General features: G+C 41.4%; 2 protein-coding genes across 2 annotated transcripts; one reads left to right on the top strand and one right to left on the bottom strand.

Annotated features, from left to right (window-relative positions):
* Positions 1-841: 841 nt before the first annotated feature.
* Positions 842-4321, bottom strand: c4h15orf40 (chromosome 4 C15orf40 homolog). Its single transcript, XM_061036170.1, has 4 exons — positions 4031-4321; positions 2899-3028; positions 2679-2806; positions 842-2095 (listed from the first exon to the last, which is right to left on the bottom strand). The coding sequence occupies exons 1-4, from the start codon at positions 4244-4246 to the stop codon at positions 2006-2008; spliced, it is 564 nt and encodes a 187-aa protein (XP_060892153.1). The 5' UTR covers positions 4247-4321; the 3' UTR covers positions 842-2005.
* A 974-nt stretch (positions 4322-5295) lies between these two features.
* glsl (glutaminase like) lies at positions 5296-20005 on the top strand. Its single transcript, XM_061036169.1, has 22 exons — positions 5296-5472; positions 7203-7303; positions 8943-8992; positions 10151-10259; positions 10467-10469; positions 12269-12398; positions 12478-12544; positions 12732-12844; positions 13082-13211; positions 15334-15401; positions 15482-15645; positions 15921-15979; positions 16060-16104; positions 16203-16261; positions 16499-16565; positions 16704-16754; positions 17123-17299; positions 17487-17618; positions 18212-18304; positions 18387-18448; positions 18578-18718; positions 19028-20005. Exons 1-22 carry the CDS (start codon positions 5426-5428, stop codon positions 19104-19106), a joined length of 1947 nt encoding a protein of 648 aa, XP_060892152.1. The 5' UTR covers positions 5296-5425; the 3' UTR covers positions 19107-20005.
* The last annotated feature ends 887 nt before the right edge of the window (positions 20006-20892 follow it).

The raw sequence follows: 20892 nt of genomic DNA, 5'->3' as shown, positions 1-20892 counted from the left end.
TGACCTCGGACAGCAGAACGTGGACACTCCGAGTTAAATCTTATATAATGTTGTCAGTGAGAGTAAAATGACTTTCTTAACCGTCCCTGAAAAGCAGAAACTTTGTTTGCAAAGCTTGAATGTGAATTCAAACGGAGGAGTTTGAAACTGTGATGTTTGATGGAGATTCGTTAGTGTCCGAGCTTTGATGTGCGCCTGTATGCTGATAATACCGCGCTCTTTCTCTTTGAAGCTTCTCAGTTTGAACTTGAAGAAACTGAGCTCATTAACGTTCCACTAGTTCATGCTGCTCCTCTGATTCTGCGGCTGACGACGGGCACTAATGAGAGGCTTCTTTTTCACTCTCCTGAGATTTGAGTCGTGCTGAGAGGTGGCGTTCACAATCAGGACTCTTAACGATGCGGGCGAATCAACTGGGAACCTGTAGTGAATGTTAGCTGAACATTTCTGTCAACAGGGTGAAAATTAACCAATCAAAACACACGTTGAAGTCCATGAGGTCAGAAATTACTGGAGCCAACCAGTTTGAAAAACTATTTTTTCATTTCATAAGAAACGAACACTGTGTGTTGCTCATGGTTACGGCCCAAGTCTCACCCATGACTTCTGTTTTGGATTGTCTGTGTGTGTGTCTTAGTGAATGTATTCTCCAGGTCAGATACCATTCACCTGCACTGCCTGCTGGGAAAGCTTGATTTGAACACAGCTGCAGGGAAGCAATTTGGACTGCGTTACCCATTTTAATCACTAGGTGTCAAGAGTTACATAATGCTCCTTTAACATGTTTTAGTATTCTTTATGTATGTATGCTTTAAAGGACAAAATAATTCAATCATTGTTGAAAAAAAAAGTTATTTAATTTTTATAAAAAAGTGATACAAATAAAATCACACAGATTCAATCATACTTTTTTATTTAAAAACACGATTTTTCTTTTTTTATATTTCCATTTCATTTTTATTTATTATTTAAATCGCCTTCCTTATGAAATGTGCTATAAATAAACTCTCTCTGTTGTTTTAAGGTCACATATTCTCCTCCTCTTAAGTCTCAGAGCTCCTTAAAACATGTGTGTGAAGTTTCTTGTTCTAAATCCACTCTGATCCTGTATTTGATCATGTCTATAAACCCCTCTATTTCAGCCCTGCTCAGAACAGGCTGTTTCTGTGTCTGTACCTTTAAATGTAAATGAGCTGTGTCTGACCACACCCCCTCTCTGGAAGGGCTTGGGTGTCTCGGGCTTTCTCGCTCCATGCCCTATTGTTTACGGTGCGAAGGCAGACTCAGAGGGCAGAACAAACACCTAGCTGTGGGAGTGTCACCCACCTGGGGGAGGGGTTACTGCCCTTTGTGATGTCATGAAGGGAAACTCTCCAAACGGCCTGTTTGAGCACACATTTTCTGAAAAGTGGAGCAGGCAAAAGACGGAGAGGATGGACTTTTCTCATCATTGGGGGGTCTGTAGACAGACTAGAGACACATATTAGTGTTAGAGGAACATGGAAACGTGGATTTCAGATAGTTTGCGACCTTTAAATTGATAGAATCTGTTATGCAAATGATCGATAGAATCAAAAAGAACTTCAAATAACTACAACTATTTCCTAAGACAGGTGTGAAGGAAAGGAAAGAAGCACCTGCTCACTGTCCAAACTGCACAATAAGGTCATCAGAGTGAAGTCATTTTTCTTCAACAGAAACATCCTGATATCGGTGCCTTAGACTTCTGTTTTTGTTGCCATGGTAGCGTTACAGGTATTTATACGGTTTGATTTTTACTAGAATCACATCAATGTTTCTAATTCAGGTTTGGTAACAATCCTCCTCCAGAGATCCAACATATAAACATCCCATCCCGTCTGCAGACGGACGTTTCTGTCCTGAAGCTGCAGCAGGTCCAGAGATGGAAACCACTCCTGCTCATCGGTCTGTTCTGGTCTTTCTTTTGGAGTCCCAGCAGCCTCACTGGTCTCTGTCCTTCCATCCTCCTCCACCGTCCCTCCTGTCAGCCTGCAGCCTGTCTGAGCCTCCTCAGCACCTCCTCCTCACTGAGAGAGGAGTCCACTTTGATGAGTTTGTCTCTGGACCTGGAGCCCTGCGAGAGACAGAAGGTCCGAGGTCAAATACTGCAGGCGAATCGCTGAGAAGGAGGTTTTAAGGGTTAACAGGGTGAAGCAGGTGACTTCTGCATACGAAGAAAACGATCTTCTTGTTTGAGACACTTTTTATACAGGGTGTTTGTTTCTTTCTCGATCTGAAACAAATGAAATTGGCACAGACGCTTCCCTTTCTTAATTTACAACCTGGAGAACATCTGAGAGTCGGTGCTGCCACAATACCAGTAGTTTAAACTGCAATACGATTCTAGCTGCCTTTACCAAAAATTGCAAGCAACCTACGCTGTCTGAATGAAGACCGTGTGCAAGAGTTTTCTTGCAACTTTTGATTTGTATGAAAACGTTGCAAATGTTTTTGTGCAATTTAAACATTGTTCAGGAGTCTGGGATAAAAACAACTTTTAGTGGACACACTTCGATCCATCAAACATTATGTTGCAGATGTTACAGGCTGTTTTGCAGCCGACCAAATGAATCCAAAACGTTTGTACCTGTTGATCATTTAGCTCCATTTGTCTGATATATTAAAATAAATGAATGCCTTGAATGTGTTTCAGTGACCTTGTCAAGAGAGATGTGACTCTTCTTCAGCTCCAGGACTTCAGCCAGGTATCGGATGAGCTCGGTGTTCGCCTCTCCGTCTGTAGGAGGAGCTGCGATGGCGATGCCCACTGCCTCTGCTGAAACGTCTGCAGGAGTAGAAGAAGAAGAAAAAGGTTCCTAGAGGCAGAGCTCAGGTGGTCGTAACAACAGTTTTTGAATCCTAAAGTGTGAAGGTGACCTATGATGCTGCTGTGTTTGGAGCCGGGCTTGGCGTGCACCGTGATGGTGACGGCTCCACTTTTGTCTCGAGACACGGGACAGGAAGCTTCTGTGGGAGACGCTCCAACAGCAGCCGGCTGAGCTTTCACCTGGTTCAACAGAGAGGGGGGTCAGCTGGAGTCTGAATCCAAATTGCACAAAAATATTGGCAATGATTCAGTGATTAAAATCAAGAAATTACTCAATATCAGTCGCCAAGGACTTTCCGGTATGGCCCTTTACACATCATATAGTTTATTTATTAATTAAAATCGTCCAGTCTGAAAGGAGTAATCTTTCAGATCATGAAATTGTTATAACGATTAAGTACACGAGGACTATCAGTCACTAAACCTGTTTATTAGACTAGATACGATTCTTTCCAAGCTTTCTGACATTTTTGCTGCCCTTAAATGTCACACAAACGTCACAACTCTGCAACCATCGAAAATCTCCCAATTTTCCCCTTGGAATTACGACTTTGGAGAGCTGTCACAAATACGGTGAATACGATATTTCCGAGGAGCACATGAAGGAATCAAAAGAAGCCTGAGTGTTGCTAGTTGGAAAATTGACTGTTGCTAAGCAACCAGGACATTCTGCATAATTTTTTTCCATTTATATTTTTGATATGATTTTTGAATAGAGAAATGAAAGGTGGCTTTAACCAGCACAAGTTTAATTTAATGACTCTGGAAGAAGCAAGTCTCTCCTTCAAACTCATATCTTGTCCAATAAAGTACGTCCTCCCGTGAAAACTTTCTTATTTTAACATAATTACGTTTTAAAGAATTGTGCTTTTTTTTTTTTTTAATATCAGAGACACCTTAACAAATAGATGAACAAAAATAAACAACTTAAACGGAAGATTTAGATTATTAATCTCCGAGTGGAAATGTATTTAAATAAAATATTTTTTGTAACTGTTAATTCGTCTTTTTGAAAACACCTTTCTTCGCCGATGTAAAGAACAGAACAAATACAGTAATATAAAAATGTGTAGTTTAACAAACATCGTGTATCTGCAGTTACTGAGAACGAAATAAATAACATGTATAAAAAGTCAATGAGACCTGGTTCACTCTATGAAGAGAAGAGTAGGGAAAACTAACCGCTTTGACTTTTTTGGGCATTTTTCTGTTTCCGGAGAAACTCCTGAACGTTACACCGGTCACAGGAGGCAGTCTGTACCGGGAGAGAAGAACGGTTAACCGGCGGCTGAACACCGGGGTGATGACGTCACACACACGGTTAAACGTTACAGCACTGAGCGACTCAGTTAATCTAAAAGAACCACGCGCCACAGTCAAACCTGAGCGGGAAAACATCCACCTGGCTAACTGCTAGCTTGTTTCTGTTAGCTTTAGTCAGCCTGAGAGCGGAAGCGCCAAGGATGTAAACATTGTGATTTCCGCTTTCACAATAAACCTTCGGATGTCCTTCAAAGTAAAGGCCTCAATGATAATCTAATACTGGTATTTTTGGCATAATTTTCACTTAAAAAATCTAAAGATACAACGAAGCTATTCAGAAATTAATCCAAACAAGAACTGTCATGATACCAGATTTTTAAAACATGATCAATACCTATTTGTCAGGACACCACAGCAACACAAATAGAAGTTCAAGCCACTCAATACTGGGTAATTTCATGTATTTAATTACCAAATATTGCAGGCAACTTTCTACACACTGTCTATGTTGTCCAAAAACATCGGCAGAGTTGCACCGAATCGTTGCCAACATGTTTGTATAATTATACAGTCGCCTACTCTCTCTGTTGCTCTTATGGCGGCTTTGTGTCATAAATATGACTGACGTTTATTATTATTATTATTTGTTTATTTAACAGGGACAGATGCAGTAAACATTGCTTCATATCTTAAGTACAAAGTAGATGCCATGCATAAAGGTTTCTAGCCTTGGCTAATTTGCCCCCATCATAAAGCCCAAAAATAAATCTTTAAAAAATAAAAAAAAATTACGGATACTTTTTTTTTCACGTGGTAAATCATGTTTTACTATTATCTGCCTGATTACCAGAAAATATAAGGAATTTTAATTATTTGGGTGAATTTGCCCTTTAAATCTCAGCTTTCTGTTTTGGACCTTAATCATGTTGAAACCAAAACATGACGTTTTTCTCTCCAGTTGTTATTATTTCATGACATGTTTCTGTGTGTATGTTCATCCTGTGTTTCCTATGATTTAAAAGTTTTTCTTGTGCTTTTGAAACTGTTTTTGTGTGTTTTCGAAACTGTTTTTGTGTCCATGCCCTGCCTCCGTTCTCCTTTCATGCTTCAGGTCTTGTCTGTGTGTGTGGCGGTTGTACAGCTGGGAGTGTCTGCAGCTGTGACTGCTGTACCCTCCCTCTCTGTACCGTCCCATTCATTACAGAAAGTTTGTAGCCTGCAGATATACTCACATGCAGCGGCTGCACACACCGCCTTGTTTTACATGAAAGCAGCTCTCAGAGAATACCTGCAGAGACACACCTGAGCGCTTCGATGGAGAGCAGTCAGACGCAGGAGGCGGAGGACAGCCCGTACCTGTGGTGAGAAACATTTATTAAACTCTGAGTCTCTTCTGCATGTTTTCTTTCCCTCTGTTCTGTTCTTCAACACTGCTCAGATTGTTTTCCATGAAGCTGCCATAAAGCTGGAAGCTCTCCAGCCGTACATTCCTGCTGTGATGGTGAGGGACAGGCTGAGACGTGGCAGAGCATTCAGACGACATGAACGCAGAGTCAGACCTGCTGGTTCAACCTGCTGACCTGTGCTGGAGGGAACTGGTCCCAGTTCAAGTTGTAGGGACAGAGGCAGCCATGAGCAAATATTCAGATCTCTCACTTCAGTACAAAAACAAAATCTGCACTTTAAAAATAAATGTGTTACATGTAAAAGAAATACATCAAAATATTGAAACATTAAGGACCCTGGGACCTTTCCTCTTAAAATTAAGTGTCCCAAAGTGGTGCAAAGACTTTCAAAATCTTATCATATGTTAGTTATTATTTCTTTATCCTACTGAATTGCTTATTTGGCAGCTTAAACATGCTCCAAAAAACTCTGAACAATCTGCACACACAGCCCAGGTACACGACATGTCCGTGTAATCGTGCTGTTGTGCATTATTGTTGCAAAATGGCTCCACAGCGCCCCCTTTAGAAATGAATGAATTCAGCCCCTCCAGTGGGTTTAACCTTCATGAAAATTCGTAGGGATGTATTTCGTTTTATGGAGAGATTATTGTGTTTTATGGATTCTTAAAAAGTGGATTTGTGCATAAATGAAACAACAAAGAAACGTCATGTTTGGCACTGAGCGTTAGAGTCACTGATTGTTGGATTTAAACATACAACATGTCGAATGTTTACATTAAAATATCGAAATTAATTAAAAACGGACCAAACATGTTATATGTTTAGTTGAGTTCTTACATTACCTCAAATATTTCCAACAGTTATCAAATCCAGAGGAATCCCTTATTTTATAGTTGTAACAGGAGGTGTCTTGCTGTGGCCACCGTCATGACAGATACGACATGTTTATTGTTGCCGTGGAAACACCAGATGTTACGTCACAGACCGCTGCATAAGGAAGTGTGGGCTGCTGCTGAAAGCTGCCGTACTGTTGCTGTTTGTGCTGCTGTGATAAAAACGTCATGTAAATTCTACTCGGATACATTAGCTCGTCTGTAAACATATTCTCTTCCTCAGGTCGGTTACACCCGGTCGTCATGACTACGGTCAACTCAGAGTTTGTTTTCTTTGGGGGGAGGGGAGTAGCAGAGAGAATCTCTCCCATGATTCCCCACCAGCCTCGACGTCTTCTTTTGCTATTGTTTTGATTGAGAGCCCCCTGGTGGTGGAATTGATATACTGTGCGTTTCAGGGCAACAGTTGTTTCCCCTTGTTTGCAGCAAGGGAGAACCTTACTCTTCTCAAGCGCCGCGCTCTTGCCCATATATGGTTACTTCCTTCGACAAAACAAAAGAAGACTTGAAACTAGAGATTGAGACCATAAAGTTGTTTGGAAAATGTTCACTGAGGGAATAAATCACTAGACGTTATGAGGAACATTTTAACATAGACTGCTTTTACAACCAGTGGAGTCGCCCTCTGCTGGACATGAGAGGGAATGCACATTTCAGACACCTGCATTGGGTTCACCTTTCAGACTTGTATCTACGTCCACTTCTCACCAACAGTCTGTAGCTTACTGTGAATCACTGTCACACCGTAATATATAGATTTATTTAGTTTTATTTGTTGTTGTGTTGCAGTTTCCAGAGAACGCCCTCTCTCCGACGGAAATGGAGGAAACGTTATGGCGGTCTGGACGGCAACAAGCTGCTGGAGCCCAATAAAGATCCCGACATGAAAGGTGTGTGTGTGTTTGAGTGTGTGTGTGTGTGTGTGTGAACACCCTGTGATTAGTGGTGTGTAAAGCATCTTTTAGAGGGCGGAGTCAGCTGGTATCTAAATCGAGTTGCCGCCCACTCCTCACCACAGAGCAGCTGATTGGCCATCAGGACATCCAGCCCCGCCCCCCTGAATGTATTTTTCTCTCTTTATTTTCCCTGTGAGACACTCAGACTGAGATCCGATCCAACTTTAGAAAACAAACCCCTCATCACAAACTACTGTCTGCACGGAAACTCAGCCCTTTCTATTTTTATCTCTCTGTTTGATATTTCATGCAGACTGCAGACAGATGTGTTCGGCTGCAATTAAACATGTTGATGGCAAAATTCATGCTTTTTCTCTTCACTCACAATGATGTTTAAAGAAAAGATCACATTTAGATGTGAGGAGCAAAGGTGAAACCGGTTCAAAAAGACTGCAAAGTTAAAAATTAAATGAAAATCTGTTTGTAATCCTCAGTCTTGGAGTTAGGTTTATACGGCGGCCGACAAGTGCAGCCGAAACGATTTACATGAGAGGAAACAATCTGCAAATTTAGAAATAATGATGATTCAAAAACACAAAACACAGCATGAAGCGACGGATCATGCTGCAAATGAAAAAACACGCTAGCTGCTGGGCTGTTTGCAGAGTTCGGCAGACAGCCATTAATCCGTTAACCATTTTTTATTATTTATTTATTCTTTAAGTTCCTTATTCATTTTTAACATGTACTGTAATGCTTACTACTGAGACATTTAACATCTTTAAAATTCAGTTACTGTTTATGTTCAAACCACGCTCTTACATGGCAAGATGGATTGACAACCTGAACGAGGAGCATAGCATCCCCGGTCTTTTAGAGAGCTTATTGAATAATAAGCCAAAATGCCTGTCTCTGCCCCGAGTGCTTTTATTGTGAAATGCTGCTTGAAGGTACTTCCTGAACGCTGCTAGAGTGAAGACAGAGGTGATATATGAAAAAGTTTTCTCAGTCATCTTGGCCTCTTAAATAACTTACATCTGGTGCCTTTGTAAAATTATTATGTTTTTTTTTAACACTGGTGTTACGGTTTAAAAAGTGACAGTGTTAACTGGCAACTTTTAGTCGAATGCATCTGTGGTTGTCGTAGTTACAGCAGATGTTGGAGACAGAAATTGTACTAACAAATGTCACTTTGTTTAGATTTTACTGTGATGTAAAAAATACAGCTCATATATGTCTGTAACCACGACAACCACTGCATTCCCAGATGCATTCAGCTGAAGGTCACCAGTTAACACGGTCACTCTTTGAACCGTAACACTGGTTAATGTTAACTTAAGTTAATAAATAAAGATTTTTTTTTTGCTTTTTAGGACTTTATTGAAGAGACAGGACAGTGGATAATGTTCAATCGTATTTTAAGTAATCTTATTTTATCGTATATTGCACATCGTATAGCGTGTGGTATTTCATCGTATCATACTGTCTTACCTCATCTCATCTCTGACCTGTTATCAGACCACCTAACCATCACGCTCACTGACACAGTGTTCTGATCTCACTTTAACCTGAGAGCGCCCCCTGAGTGATATAATTAGGGATTATTAATGTTTTCTGTCCTCTCCTCCTGCAGACGATGGAGAGACGACAGACGAGAGTCAGCAGAGGAGCTCTGACAACACGGTGAACCTGCCTCTACACGTCTCACTCTTATTACTGTTTCTGTCTCCTCCTCCTCCTCCTCTCTGAACACTAACCTTTCATTTTCTTTACAACGACCTGACTCTGTGAAAAAACACCCACATAATGTTCCCGTTGGAATTTCATTAAGTGCATTTACTCAGGTACTGCTCTTATAGAAGTTAGTATTTCAACATTTTAACATATGTATAGGTTTTCAAAACCATTATGTAGCCTACTAAAGGTTTGGAAATGGCTTCGACCAGCTGCTATGAAACGGGCTGTAATGGCTGAAATGATTGCTGGGGGCAAAAGTGAAATCAGAAACAGCTGGTTACTCTATGAGCTCTTTAAAGGTCACATATTCTCGTCCTCTTCAGCCAGTGTAAATAAGTCTCAGAGCCCCTCAAAACATGTCTGTGAAGTTTCTTGTTCTAAATCCACTCTGATCCTGTATTTGATCATGTCTATAAACCCCTCTATTTCAGCCCTGCTCAGAACAGGCTGTTTCTGTGTCTGTACCTTTAAATGTAAATGAGCTGTTTCTGACCACGCCCCCTCTCTGGAAGGGCTTGGGTGTCTCAGGCTTTCTCGCTCCATGTCCTATTGTTTACGGTGAGAAGGCAGACTCAGAGGGCAGAACAAACACCTAGCTGTGGGACTGTCACCCACCTGGGGGAGGGGCTACTGCCCTTTGTGATGTCATGAAGGGAAAATCTCCAAACGGCCTGTTTGAGCACACATTTTCTGAAAAGTGGAGCAGGCAAAAGACGAGAGGATGGGCTTTTCTCATCATTGGGGGGTTTGAGGACGGACTAGAGACACATATTAGAGTAAGAGGAACATGGGGAAGAGGATTTTACATAATATGAGACCTCTAAAGTCACCAGACGCCTCAGACAAAATTTGACCATTTTGTCCTTGAAGAACTCAAGAGTTGCTTGCCCCTTTGCAGCCTTGGTCAGTTTTCATTCAAAATTTCAGTCTAAAGACTCAGACTAAATATAAAGTAGCTCCCAAAATGAACACAGACAAACTTGCACTTCACTGCATCTTGTTTTTTATTTGTTTTGTTGTTTCTAATTCACTTTTCATTCAGACAATAAGAGATTAAAGTTAATTTCTCTCTGTGTTGATTTATTTTTTTATTTTTTTTGCAAGGATTCAACACCCCGTCCAGCTCCCAGGAGTATGATCCAAAACCAGATCCAGTCTGCCTTCCAGACTCCAGTCCAGAAGCCCGTCAGCCTTGTCAGTCCTGGATCTGCAGGTACGACTGATTTTCAGATCAAAATAAATGCCCTTTTCCAAGCTCCGCCCTGACCTTCTGTCTCCACACTTCCACTGTCCCTCCTGCAACCTCTGGAGTTGAAACATGAAGCTGATGCTGAAGTGTAAAATCCTGCAGCTCCTCAAGTGTCCACTAGAGGCTGGCTGCAGAAGCACAGGAAGTCACATACACACCCATTCTAAAAAGCCTGTTTTTACAGCAGAGATTAACATGTTTACAGCCTGGTTCAAAAAAACAAATAGGTCTGATTAGCTCATGTCTCGATTGACACACACTGTTCGGGGGGTGAATGTTTTGATGACTCATCAGTTTTGATTTGATGAAGGATAAGAGTTATTCACAATAAGGCGTGTAGCTGACCTGATTGACAGGCGGGCGCGGTGTAACGGTTTGTCAGGAGGCTTAAAACCCGCCTCAGCTCCAGCTCTCAGCCTGTCCTTAGGTTGACCGAAAGTTAGACTGAGACAGCATTTCCAGCATGGAGACTGCCATCGATGGGACTCCAGCGCCCCCTGCAGGAACAGTAGTGTTAATCTCGTCAACGAAATAAATGACGAAAAAATTAGTTGACGAAGGTCTTTTTAAATTAGTCAACTATGACGATGATGAGACGAAACTCCGCTATTTGACGATTTGATGAATAATATTACTTCATCATGTAATTGACGAAAATGTGACGAAACAAAAACTACATTACAAGTGACGATTATCACTTGATAAAGAAGTGTTAAACCCACTCAGCTGTTCTAAAAATCAATCATGTAAACCAAAGCAGACTTCATCAAAGGTGTGCGTGTGTCGTGAGTGCAACAATGTGCAGCCTGGAGCCTGCAGGTCCGTGAATCCCTGCCCCCTGGAGCTTCTGCTGCATTCATGTGGTGTCAGAAACATCTGGAAAAAGAGTTTCCGAGTTGTAAAATGCACATGAACACCTGCTCAAATCGGACCAACAACTCGGAAACTCGTAAAATAATAAGGTGCACGACTTCCCGACGTCATGTCAGAATCGTCATCAAATGGGGGGCAAAATCTTTTTTGTTAATGTTAACATACTTTTTATTAATTCACGTATTGCACATTAACTTTTTTTTAATCAAATATAACTTTTAAAAGTTACATTTCACTGATCTTCTACGTAGAATCAACGCTTGTTTGTGCTGTTGTTACAACATTCTAACTTTCCAAACTTAAAGGTCCCATATTATGCTTTTTCTGGTTTTATATGCTCTTTAGTGTGTTTTCCAAGTGTCCTGTGCATGTTTAGGCACATCTATGTGCAAAAATTCAAAGTCCGCGGAAACGCAGCTTTTCCTACGTCCTCCTGTTAGCTGTAGCATTAGCTGCATGTAATGCTCGGTTCTAGCTCCCCTCGATAAAAATTTGTCAGTGCGGCGTCATTGTCAGTGTGAGATCACTGATCTAAGCCCATTGGCTCGTTGTGGCAAGCCCTGCAGCTCATGTTGAAATTTCCGAGACGCGTGCTGAGCAACTGACCAATAACGACAGAGCGGATCGGCAGACCAATCAGAGCAGACTTGGCCCACGTGGGGCTCTGCAGTGTTGGCTCAGCAGAGTGCAGCTGACGGACTCAGAGCGTAGAGGGAGCAAGGAGGAGCAGTACATGAAAACAGACACTTTTTTCGGACTTTATCTATTGTGAACGTACAAAAGTAGGTACATAGATTAAATATACGAACCCCAAAAAGGGCATAATATGGGCTCTTTAAATCATGTGAACACACTGAAATATCTTCTATTTTCGTCGACTAAAATGATGTGCAATTTTAGTCAGTGACTAATTGACTAAATTAAATCAATATCAAATGACTAATATCTGACTAAATATAAAAGGACATTTTCGTCAGGAGACTATGACTAAATTAGAAAATGGTGTGAAGATTAACACTGAGGAACAGACAGGTGATGTCACTCAGGCTTCAAACATTCATATTTACAGTCTGTGCTCCTCATTCTCATTGTTTCTACAGTGGTGGTGTCAGCGAGTAACGGATGTCTGAAGCCTCCTCTCCCTCAGGCGGTGGTCCAGCCAGAGGACAGAGGCTTCCCCCCGGCCCAGCCGTGGTTCTCCACCCAGCAGAGTCCGTCAAAGCGCAGGGCGTAAGTCTGCAGGTCAAGCATTTCCCTTAAAGAATCATCTAAACCCTCCCTACTGATGCTAACCTCTCTGATGTTTCAGGGCTGCTGATGTTCTGTTTGACAGCTTCGCTTCAGACGGAAGAATCAACGTCAACCAGTTTTTTGAGGTATTTCTACTCACACATTATTCTAATAATATGAAGTAAATAATTATAGAGGCGCTCCACCAATCTGTTCTGGCTGTCTCTGCGTTCTTTAAAGTGCCTTGCAAACTGCAGGTTAGAAATGAGAAAGATGCAGGTATTAAGAGCGAGGGCAATAAAAGATGATATAAGCAGCGTTTTCTGTTTTCAGGCAATCTGGAGCTCTGGTCTGCACAGGTCTGATCCTCGGCTCAGAGAGTGTTTCTTCCACCTGAGGAAACTGCAGGACGCAGAGGGCTCAGTGGACAGAAACACCTTCCAAAGGTACTTCCTGTCTTTTCAGACTTCATTCATTCTTAAATATAATTTGTTAAAACGCTCAGTATACAAACCTCCTCAGTAGTTATAAATGTTCCTACGTTGTTTCGCAGACGATATGCTGCTTTATCCATCAGATTAATTTTGTTCATGTTTCTGGTTCAGGTTTTGGTTGTTATCCTGATTATATTTGTTTATCCTGTTTCTGATCTGTGATCACGTCTTGGGTTTTTCCTGCTGTAGGTGCGTCACAGGATTCGTCTCCCTGATCCTGAAAGCTCTGCAGGGACGATTCGTCATCCCAGATTTTTCCACTTTCACCGAAGAAACTCAGAAGCTTTTCTCCAGGTGTCGACAGCTGTCGTCTGTACAGGTGAGTTCAGATCCAAATTTCTCCCATAATGACACAATTTCCGATTAGATTCTGGGATCAGTTTCAAAACTTAAGATCATTGTACCAAAAAAAAAACCTTTTGAGAAGAAAGTTTTTGGTAGAAACCTTACAGAGAAGATCTGGGCAAGGAAGCAGATTATTAGGATATATTAATAACTAAAACTACATTAAATGTATTTAATGCAAGTGAATACATGTTTTATTCTTAATATAAATAATACAAATGAAATAAAACAACCATGAGTGTCATAGTGGGCGGGGAGATTGGATTTACTCTCGTAATATTTACAGTCTATGCTTACTCTGCAAGCTCCCAATGAGGAAAAGGCCCTTAAATAAATATCTTAATGGTTAATCTTTGACAAAAAGCCATTTTCATTTCACCATTGCACTGTTTTAGATAAACATAATTTACTAAATTTCCATAATTTTGTTCATTTTAAAAATGCATGTTTTATATATACAATTTTGCACGGACTTGCTCCTCCTCCTTTGAAGGACTTTATAAAGCTGAAGTCTGCCAGTGGGTTCGGCACCAGGGCCACAGCCCGAGGAGACTGTGAGTTCCCATACAGACACACTACATTCGGACAAACTGTTCTGTCAGTCAAAGGAACTAAATATTGGAATATTCTCCCACTCACAATAAGAGACTCACAAACATATGCATCCTTCAAAACACACCTCAAACAGTGGATAAAAGAAAACCAAGTCTGTGACCACTTTTAACCTTTAACCTCTATTACTGTCTTGTGTCACTTGTGCCTTTGTATTTGTATTTGTATTTTATTTGTAATTTGTCTTTCTCTTACCTGCCTAGGGACAACAGATGGAAACTAGCACTTCTGCTATAATCTGGCATTTTTACAGCTGTAATTGTTACAGCTGTTCATTAATATGCACTGTCCCTAACAAATAAATAAATAAATAATGATGATTTTAAACTCATTCTTTACTCTTAATACAATATTTAAGATGTTTAAGTGATTCAACTTCCTAACAGTTTTAACTTATTGTAAAGTTTAATTCATTGTTATAGTTTCATTTTAAATGCGAATGAGTTTTAAAGATGATAGCGATAACTGAGTGATACCACGGCAACAAAAATAGAAATCCTATGCACCTAATTTTGGATAATTTCTTGTTTCTAATTATCAGAAATTGCATGAAAACTCTTACATACTGTCTTTATTGCACAAAAACATTGGCAACATTGAAATTTGTACACAATACTGAACGAACGCATGTATGCAAATTCTGATGGACTCATTCCTCCTTTCCGCATATTTATATAGAGGACATAGAGGTTATATCTTGATAGTAAGTTTTGTACGGATGTTTTGTATTAAAGTTTTTGATAAGGGAGCCCAACTGAAATGTTGCCAACTTGTTTGTGCAACTGTGACAATGTGCAGGATTTCGCCTGTGACGTATCGAACAAGATTCATACAAGCTTCATATGAGAGTTTCGTACGTAAGTTTCAATTTAATTTTCCTACGGATTTTTCGTAAGGAATTTTCATACGTAAATTTCGTACGGAAGTTTCATACAAATATCATACAGAAGTTTCGTTCAGAAGTTTCTAACAGCAGTTTTAAATTCATAGGTTTTCAAATAAAATGTTGCCAACTTGTTTTTGCAGTTTACACAATAAGATGGATTTTGCCTGTAATTGCTGAAGTTCTTGTTCTTCCATAACTCACCTGTCTTATGAAACATACAGTTTTTTTTTAAAGCTTCAGTACTTTTTTTATATAAAGACATGGCATCTTCTAAAAATGTGTGGCATCAAAAAGCAAAGAATAAGTTAAATGTTGACAAACTTAATTTAAATCTCTTAATGGGTCTTTTGTGTAACGGAGTTGGAGAAGCAAAAATAGAAGTCCTTCACCCAATATTGGGTAATGTATTGAGGCAATAACACTATGAAGACCTTATTTTAAAACTTTTAATCAGTCATTTGTGTGATGGAGGCGTGGTTATAGTAATATCTCAAGGGTGGCTGAGGCTGTGGTGGTCAGGGTCCCAATGTGAGATATTTTCAGGAATCCCAGTGTGGCCCCTGAAAATGACCTTAATGTTTTGTATTTGTGGAATCAGGAGAAAGAGAAGGAGAGCATGGACAGCACCAAGTGGGGCGTCTCGATCTGCACTGTTGACGGACAGAGGTAAGTTTAACTCTTGTGCTTTAAGGGGTTATTTCTCCTTTAAAGATGTTTAATTTAAACTGTCCTTCTCTTTGTGTCAGGTTGTCTCTGGGAGACTGGGCTGGCTCTCTGGTCCTTGGCGAGGTGTCATGGCCGCTGGTGTACGGCGTGGTGGTGGAGCAGCTGGGCGCTGACCTCGTCCACAGATACGTCGGCATGGACAGTTACTCCAGATATGACTCGCCCTTCACTCTTACTAAAACAGGTCTAGGATCAGTCAGATTGGTTTTCTTACTAATGTCATTTTGTAAGAAATGACATTAAAAGTGTCACCTTTCTAACATTTACATTTCAGACTCATATTTAAAGTTTAATCACAAAACTTTGCAGTAGTTTGAGTACTAAAGCTGTTGATTGATTAGTTACCAAGTGAAATCAAATAATCACAGTTTTGCACGAAATCATTTTTTACTTGGACTTATTCTGTCCTGACCTCTGTCCAGCAGAGGGCTCTGATACTGATTCAAATTCTGTTTGCAGGAATTCCTCACAGCCCGCTAACTGAAACAGGAGCCATCGTCACCACATCTTTACTACAGGTAACTCATCCATCCATCCATCCATTCAGTAAATCCATCCATCATCTAGTGATGTCACTTCCTGTTTCTTGTATCTCCAGCTTGCAGGGAGGCTTTCTGCAGAAGAAGAGGAGAAATATGACTCAGTGAGTGACACAAAGACTTTAATAGGTTTCCTCAAACTTCCAGAAATAGACTGTTTATTCGTTTGATTATTTATTCATTTATTTGTTTGTGTTTGCAGGTGTTGAACGTCATCCGACGGCTCTGCAACAAGGAGCACGCCAACTTGAACTGCAGCAGGTACTGAGACTGTTTGCACAACCTCAGAACAGAGATCATATTTTAAAAGATAAGTTATGTTACATTCTGTACTTTGCTGCTTTTTAAATATCGTTTGTGTAGCTCTGACTGACATGTATAATTCCAAAGAGCTCCATTGTTGGCAAAAGATATTCAAAACACATTTGACTGCAGTACTCATTTTAAACACTAGGGGTCAGAGTTACATATTGCTCCTTTAAGGTTTTGTCTTTGTAGTTATCAGACCGGCAGGAAGGACAGCGTCAGACTCCACGCTCTGTCATTTTACCTGCAGGAGAAAAAGGTGAAACGTCTTTTATAATATTTATGTAAATACATTTGACCATGAATGAACCTCCTCCTCTCCTCCTCCTCTCCTCCTCTCCTCCTCTCCTCCTCTCCTCTTCTCCTCTCCTCCTCTAACCCGTCTTCTCTCTTTCAGTGTTTTCCAGAAAAAGTCGACATTAATGCTGCTCTGGATCTCATGCTGCAGGTACACAAACACACACACACACACACACACACACACACACACACAAACACACACACACACACACACACACACACACACACACACACACACACACACACAGACACACACACAGACACACAAACACACACACACACACACACACACACACACACTTCAAAAACAAAGACATCAATAATTATTGGAGATCTTAACATCTTATGGTGCTTTCAAGTGACGTGAGAATAATCGGAAGAGTCAGTTTGCAATCAGAAAAATGTTTTGTTGGAATATCCTCAACATATTACACAGAAACACAACGAAAGAACGAAACGTTTAATTAATTTGTTTTATTTCTGATGTGAAACGCTCTGCTGTGTGTCTGCGTGCAGTGCACCTCCACGGAAATCACCTGTGAATCAGGTGCAGCCATGGCGGCTTCGTTGGCCAATGGGGGTCTCTGCCCTCTCTCAGGTGACCAGGTGCTGTCGCCAACGGCAACACGGAGCATGCTGTCCATGATGCAGGTGGCGGGGATGAAGGAGTACTCCACAACCTTCCACTACAAGGTTCGATTTCCAACCGGCTTCAACTTCACGACTGTTTTGAAGTCTGTGATGTCGAGGAAATGATTCAGGGAATTAAACATATTTTGTAAAGTCCCCTGACTATCGAAGCATTCTTATATTAAAGAAAACGAACAAACCAAGTGAAACCACTCGTGCACGTCCCTTCATGAACATGTTCTTTTTGCAGACCTCAGTCCCGGCCGTGTGCAGCGGTAACGGCGTCCTCCTGGCGGTGGTTCCTGGTGTTTTGGGTCTGATGGCGTTCTCTCCGGAGTTAGACGCCTGTGGAAACCCGTGGAGGGCCATCCACTTCTGCCAGGTCTTTAGAACACGATTTAAATTGTATATAAACCTGTGTGCAAAAGTTATTGAATACGGTTGCGGTTTTCTCTGGAGAGAGTCTGGACTCAGACTTAGAGAAATGGGGAGGAGCTTAGACATCTGGCGGGAGCTCAAAGTAGAGCTGCAACTCCTTCACATCAAAAGGAGCCAGTTGAGGAAGTTGCCTTTGGAGGTCTTTCCAGGCATGCTCAATGTGGGGGACCCGGGGTAGACCCAGAGTTTGCTTGAGGGATTATATATCGCTTTTGACCTGGGAACGCCTCTGGATCCCCGAGGAGGAGCTGGAACACAGCGCTGAGGAGAGGGACATCTGGGGGGCAACTTGCTAAGCTTGCTGCCATCGTGACCCAGAGAAGCAGAAGATACTGTTTGGAGAGATGTTTGAGTAGCGTTTAGACAAACCATGCTCCAGCTTCAGTGACTGTGTTCATGTAAAAAACTGTCAAAATGGATGAAGTTGAATTTTGCAGACTGTTGACTAAACGGGTTGATTTACTGAGAAGGTTAGTTTCAGTGATTCACAGTTATGAGTTTTGCGGTCGATGATTCTTAACGTGTTTGTGTCTGCAGGAGCTCATCTCCACCTTTCAGCTGCACAGTTTTGACATCAGGACTCCGTTCAGACAGATTCTGGCCTACAGACAGTGGAAGGCCGAGTCCGAGGTAACAGCTGATTGTGATTTTACATCAGTTCATATCTCTACAGAGTAACAATGAATATAACATCATCTCATCTTCTGTGCAGGGATACCAGATCATGAACGTCCTGCTGGCTGCGTTCAAAGGAGACGTGCAGGCCCTGAGGAGGTAAAGTCAGACTTTATGGTTTCATCACTCAGAGAGTCTTCAATGAAAAGTTATAAGGATGGTTTGAGTAAAGAAACAATCAAAGTGAGTTGTTGGTCAGACTTCTATCTCTTCTGTGGTGTTCTGTAGGTACTTCCTGTCCGGAGTGGATGTGAACGCTGTGGACTACGACGGCAGGTCGGCTCTGCACGTGGCGGCCGCTGAAGGTCACACAGAGGTCATCCGCTTCCTGCTGGGGAACACTGGAGCAAACGCCGCCCTCAAAGACAGGTGAGACCCCGACTGAAGGAAAGCTTCCTGAGAGACAGAGAGCCTGATTCCCAGAAGCTGTCTGGACGATGATTCATTAATTCATAGTTTGAATACAAAATATAAGATCATTCAAAATGTTTTCATTGTTGTAATTAAAATCATTAGAGTAAAATAAAGGAGTGAAGGCAGCAGTCCCCCCTCAGGTCACTCCATCCTCACCTACATCTTCTCCTCTTTCTTCACTGAGATCATGTTGAGAGTAAAAACCTCTCTGTCTCCGGCACGTTTGCTGAGATAGTGTGTGATGTAGTTCTCTGTTTCCACCAGGTGGGGGAGCTCTCCTCTGCAGGAGGCCAGGAGACTCAACAAGGAGGCTGCAGCCCAACTTCTGCAGGGAGCCATTTGAACCGTAACACCGTGTCCTCTCCTCTGACCTCGGAGTCTTCTGCAGAACTTGGATGAATTAAACATCATCTTGATTCTGAGACGGGATGAAAGATTTGCAAGTTTTAAGAAGCAGATCCAGTGAAGCTGCTCCTTAAAGCTTTAAAAATACGTGTGATTTAACTTTCAGTCCCTCTTTTCAGGCTGTCCGTCATTCGTCGGTGTGTTTGCTGTAAAGAGTTAAACTTTTTTAAAGAGTTTGTCTTCGTCTCCTGCAGCTCGTCTCTCAGAAACATTCAGGGTGTCCGCTCGACTGCAGAGAATCATTAAGATTCTGTTCACATTGTTTCTTCGATGTGAACAGCCTTCAGTTTTCATCGTGAAAACTCTGGACTGGAATATGCTGCACGCCGTCCTCCCTGTACACTCTCAAACACTCCTTTGTGACGGGGGCGGGTCCAGACTCTTTCAGACTGGGATGACTTTTGCAGGTCTACGGTCACAGGGAGTTTATTCTGTAAAATAAAATGTTTGGATGTGTGTCCTCTCAGGGCTTCCGTACTCTCAGAATACATTCAAGGTTTTTATTCTTTGTCCCTTTTCTGAAATGAAACAAGTTCTGCATGTTTGAACACAAATATAAAAAAAAGGTTTTCTGTTTAATCTAGTATCGTAGTCCAGACCACATTAACCGAGACCAGGACACCTGAGACCAGAGTGCTCCAAGACCTCCAAGATATTCAGGGATCGAGACCAAGACCTTAAAAATCAATGAAAAATCATCATCTTGTGTATCTGAGACCGAGACAAGACCGAGTAAAATACTTTTGATTCTGAGATGAGACCGAGACCTTTCAGAGAGTAATAACATTTTTAATTGTTTGTACAAATAAATAATTAAACACGTTGTTTACATCTTTATTTTATTAATTAGATTAAACTCTCTGAACCAATTACCTCAGAGAGGCAGGAAGTCACGTCAAGCTGAAAACAAATCTAAACCGGAAACTGAAGACGTACCTTCAAGATAAAAGCCCAGCATTAGGTAAGGCAGCAGACAAGGCAGATGTATTTATTTACTGATTGAAGCAGCCTTCAGGCTCTATGGCGGGCTGAGACACGAGGAAGAACAGAGACAGACACAATGAAGTTCAAAAGAATAAAACTGAGCACCCAAAATAATAATCATTTAAAGTCTATTCATTAGAAAGTGATGCTAAACAGTGTTGAGTCTTCAGCTTGGGTTTTAGCACAGTTTTAAGTCCTAGCTTCTGAAAGGGGCGTGTCCAGACTTTTTGGACTGAGGTCGCCCAACTGTGGCTCTGACTGATGTAGGAAGTGTGACATTCACAAACACACAGATAAATATAAATTATTCACCCTCTCTAACCTGACCGATAAGATCTACTGTAAAACATGAGAGAATGGAAACATTTGCTTAAAGATCACATATACATAATGATGAGAAAAGTCCATCCTCTCCGTCTTTTTCCTGCTCCACTTTTCAGAAAATGTGTGCTCAAACAGGCCGTTTGGAGATTTTCCCTTCATGACATCACAAAGGATAGTAACCCCTCCCCCAGGTGGGTGACACTCCCACAGCTAGGTGTTTGTTCTGCCCTCTGAGTCTGCCTTCTCACCGTAAACAATGAGACAAACAACAAGCGAAAAAGACCGAGACACCCAAGCCCTTCTTCAGAGGGGGCGTGGTCAGACACAGCTCATTTACATTTAAAGGTACAGACACAGAAACAGCCTGTTCTGAGCAGGGCTGAAATAGAGGGGTTTATAGACATGATCTAATACAG

The sequence above is a fragment of the Labrus mixtus genome, chromosome 4 (genome assembly GCF_963584025.1).
Source record: "Labrus mixtus chromosome 4, fLabMix1.1, whole genome shotgun sequence".
NCBI lineage: Eukaryota > Metazoa > Chordata > Actinopteri > Labriformes > Labridae > Labrus > Labrus mixtus.
Note: the sequence above shows the minus strand (reverse complement) of the source record. Positions and strands in the feature narration are given on the sequence as shown.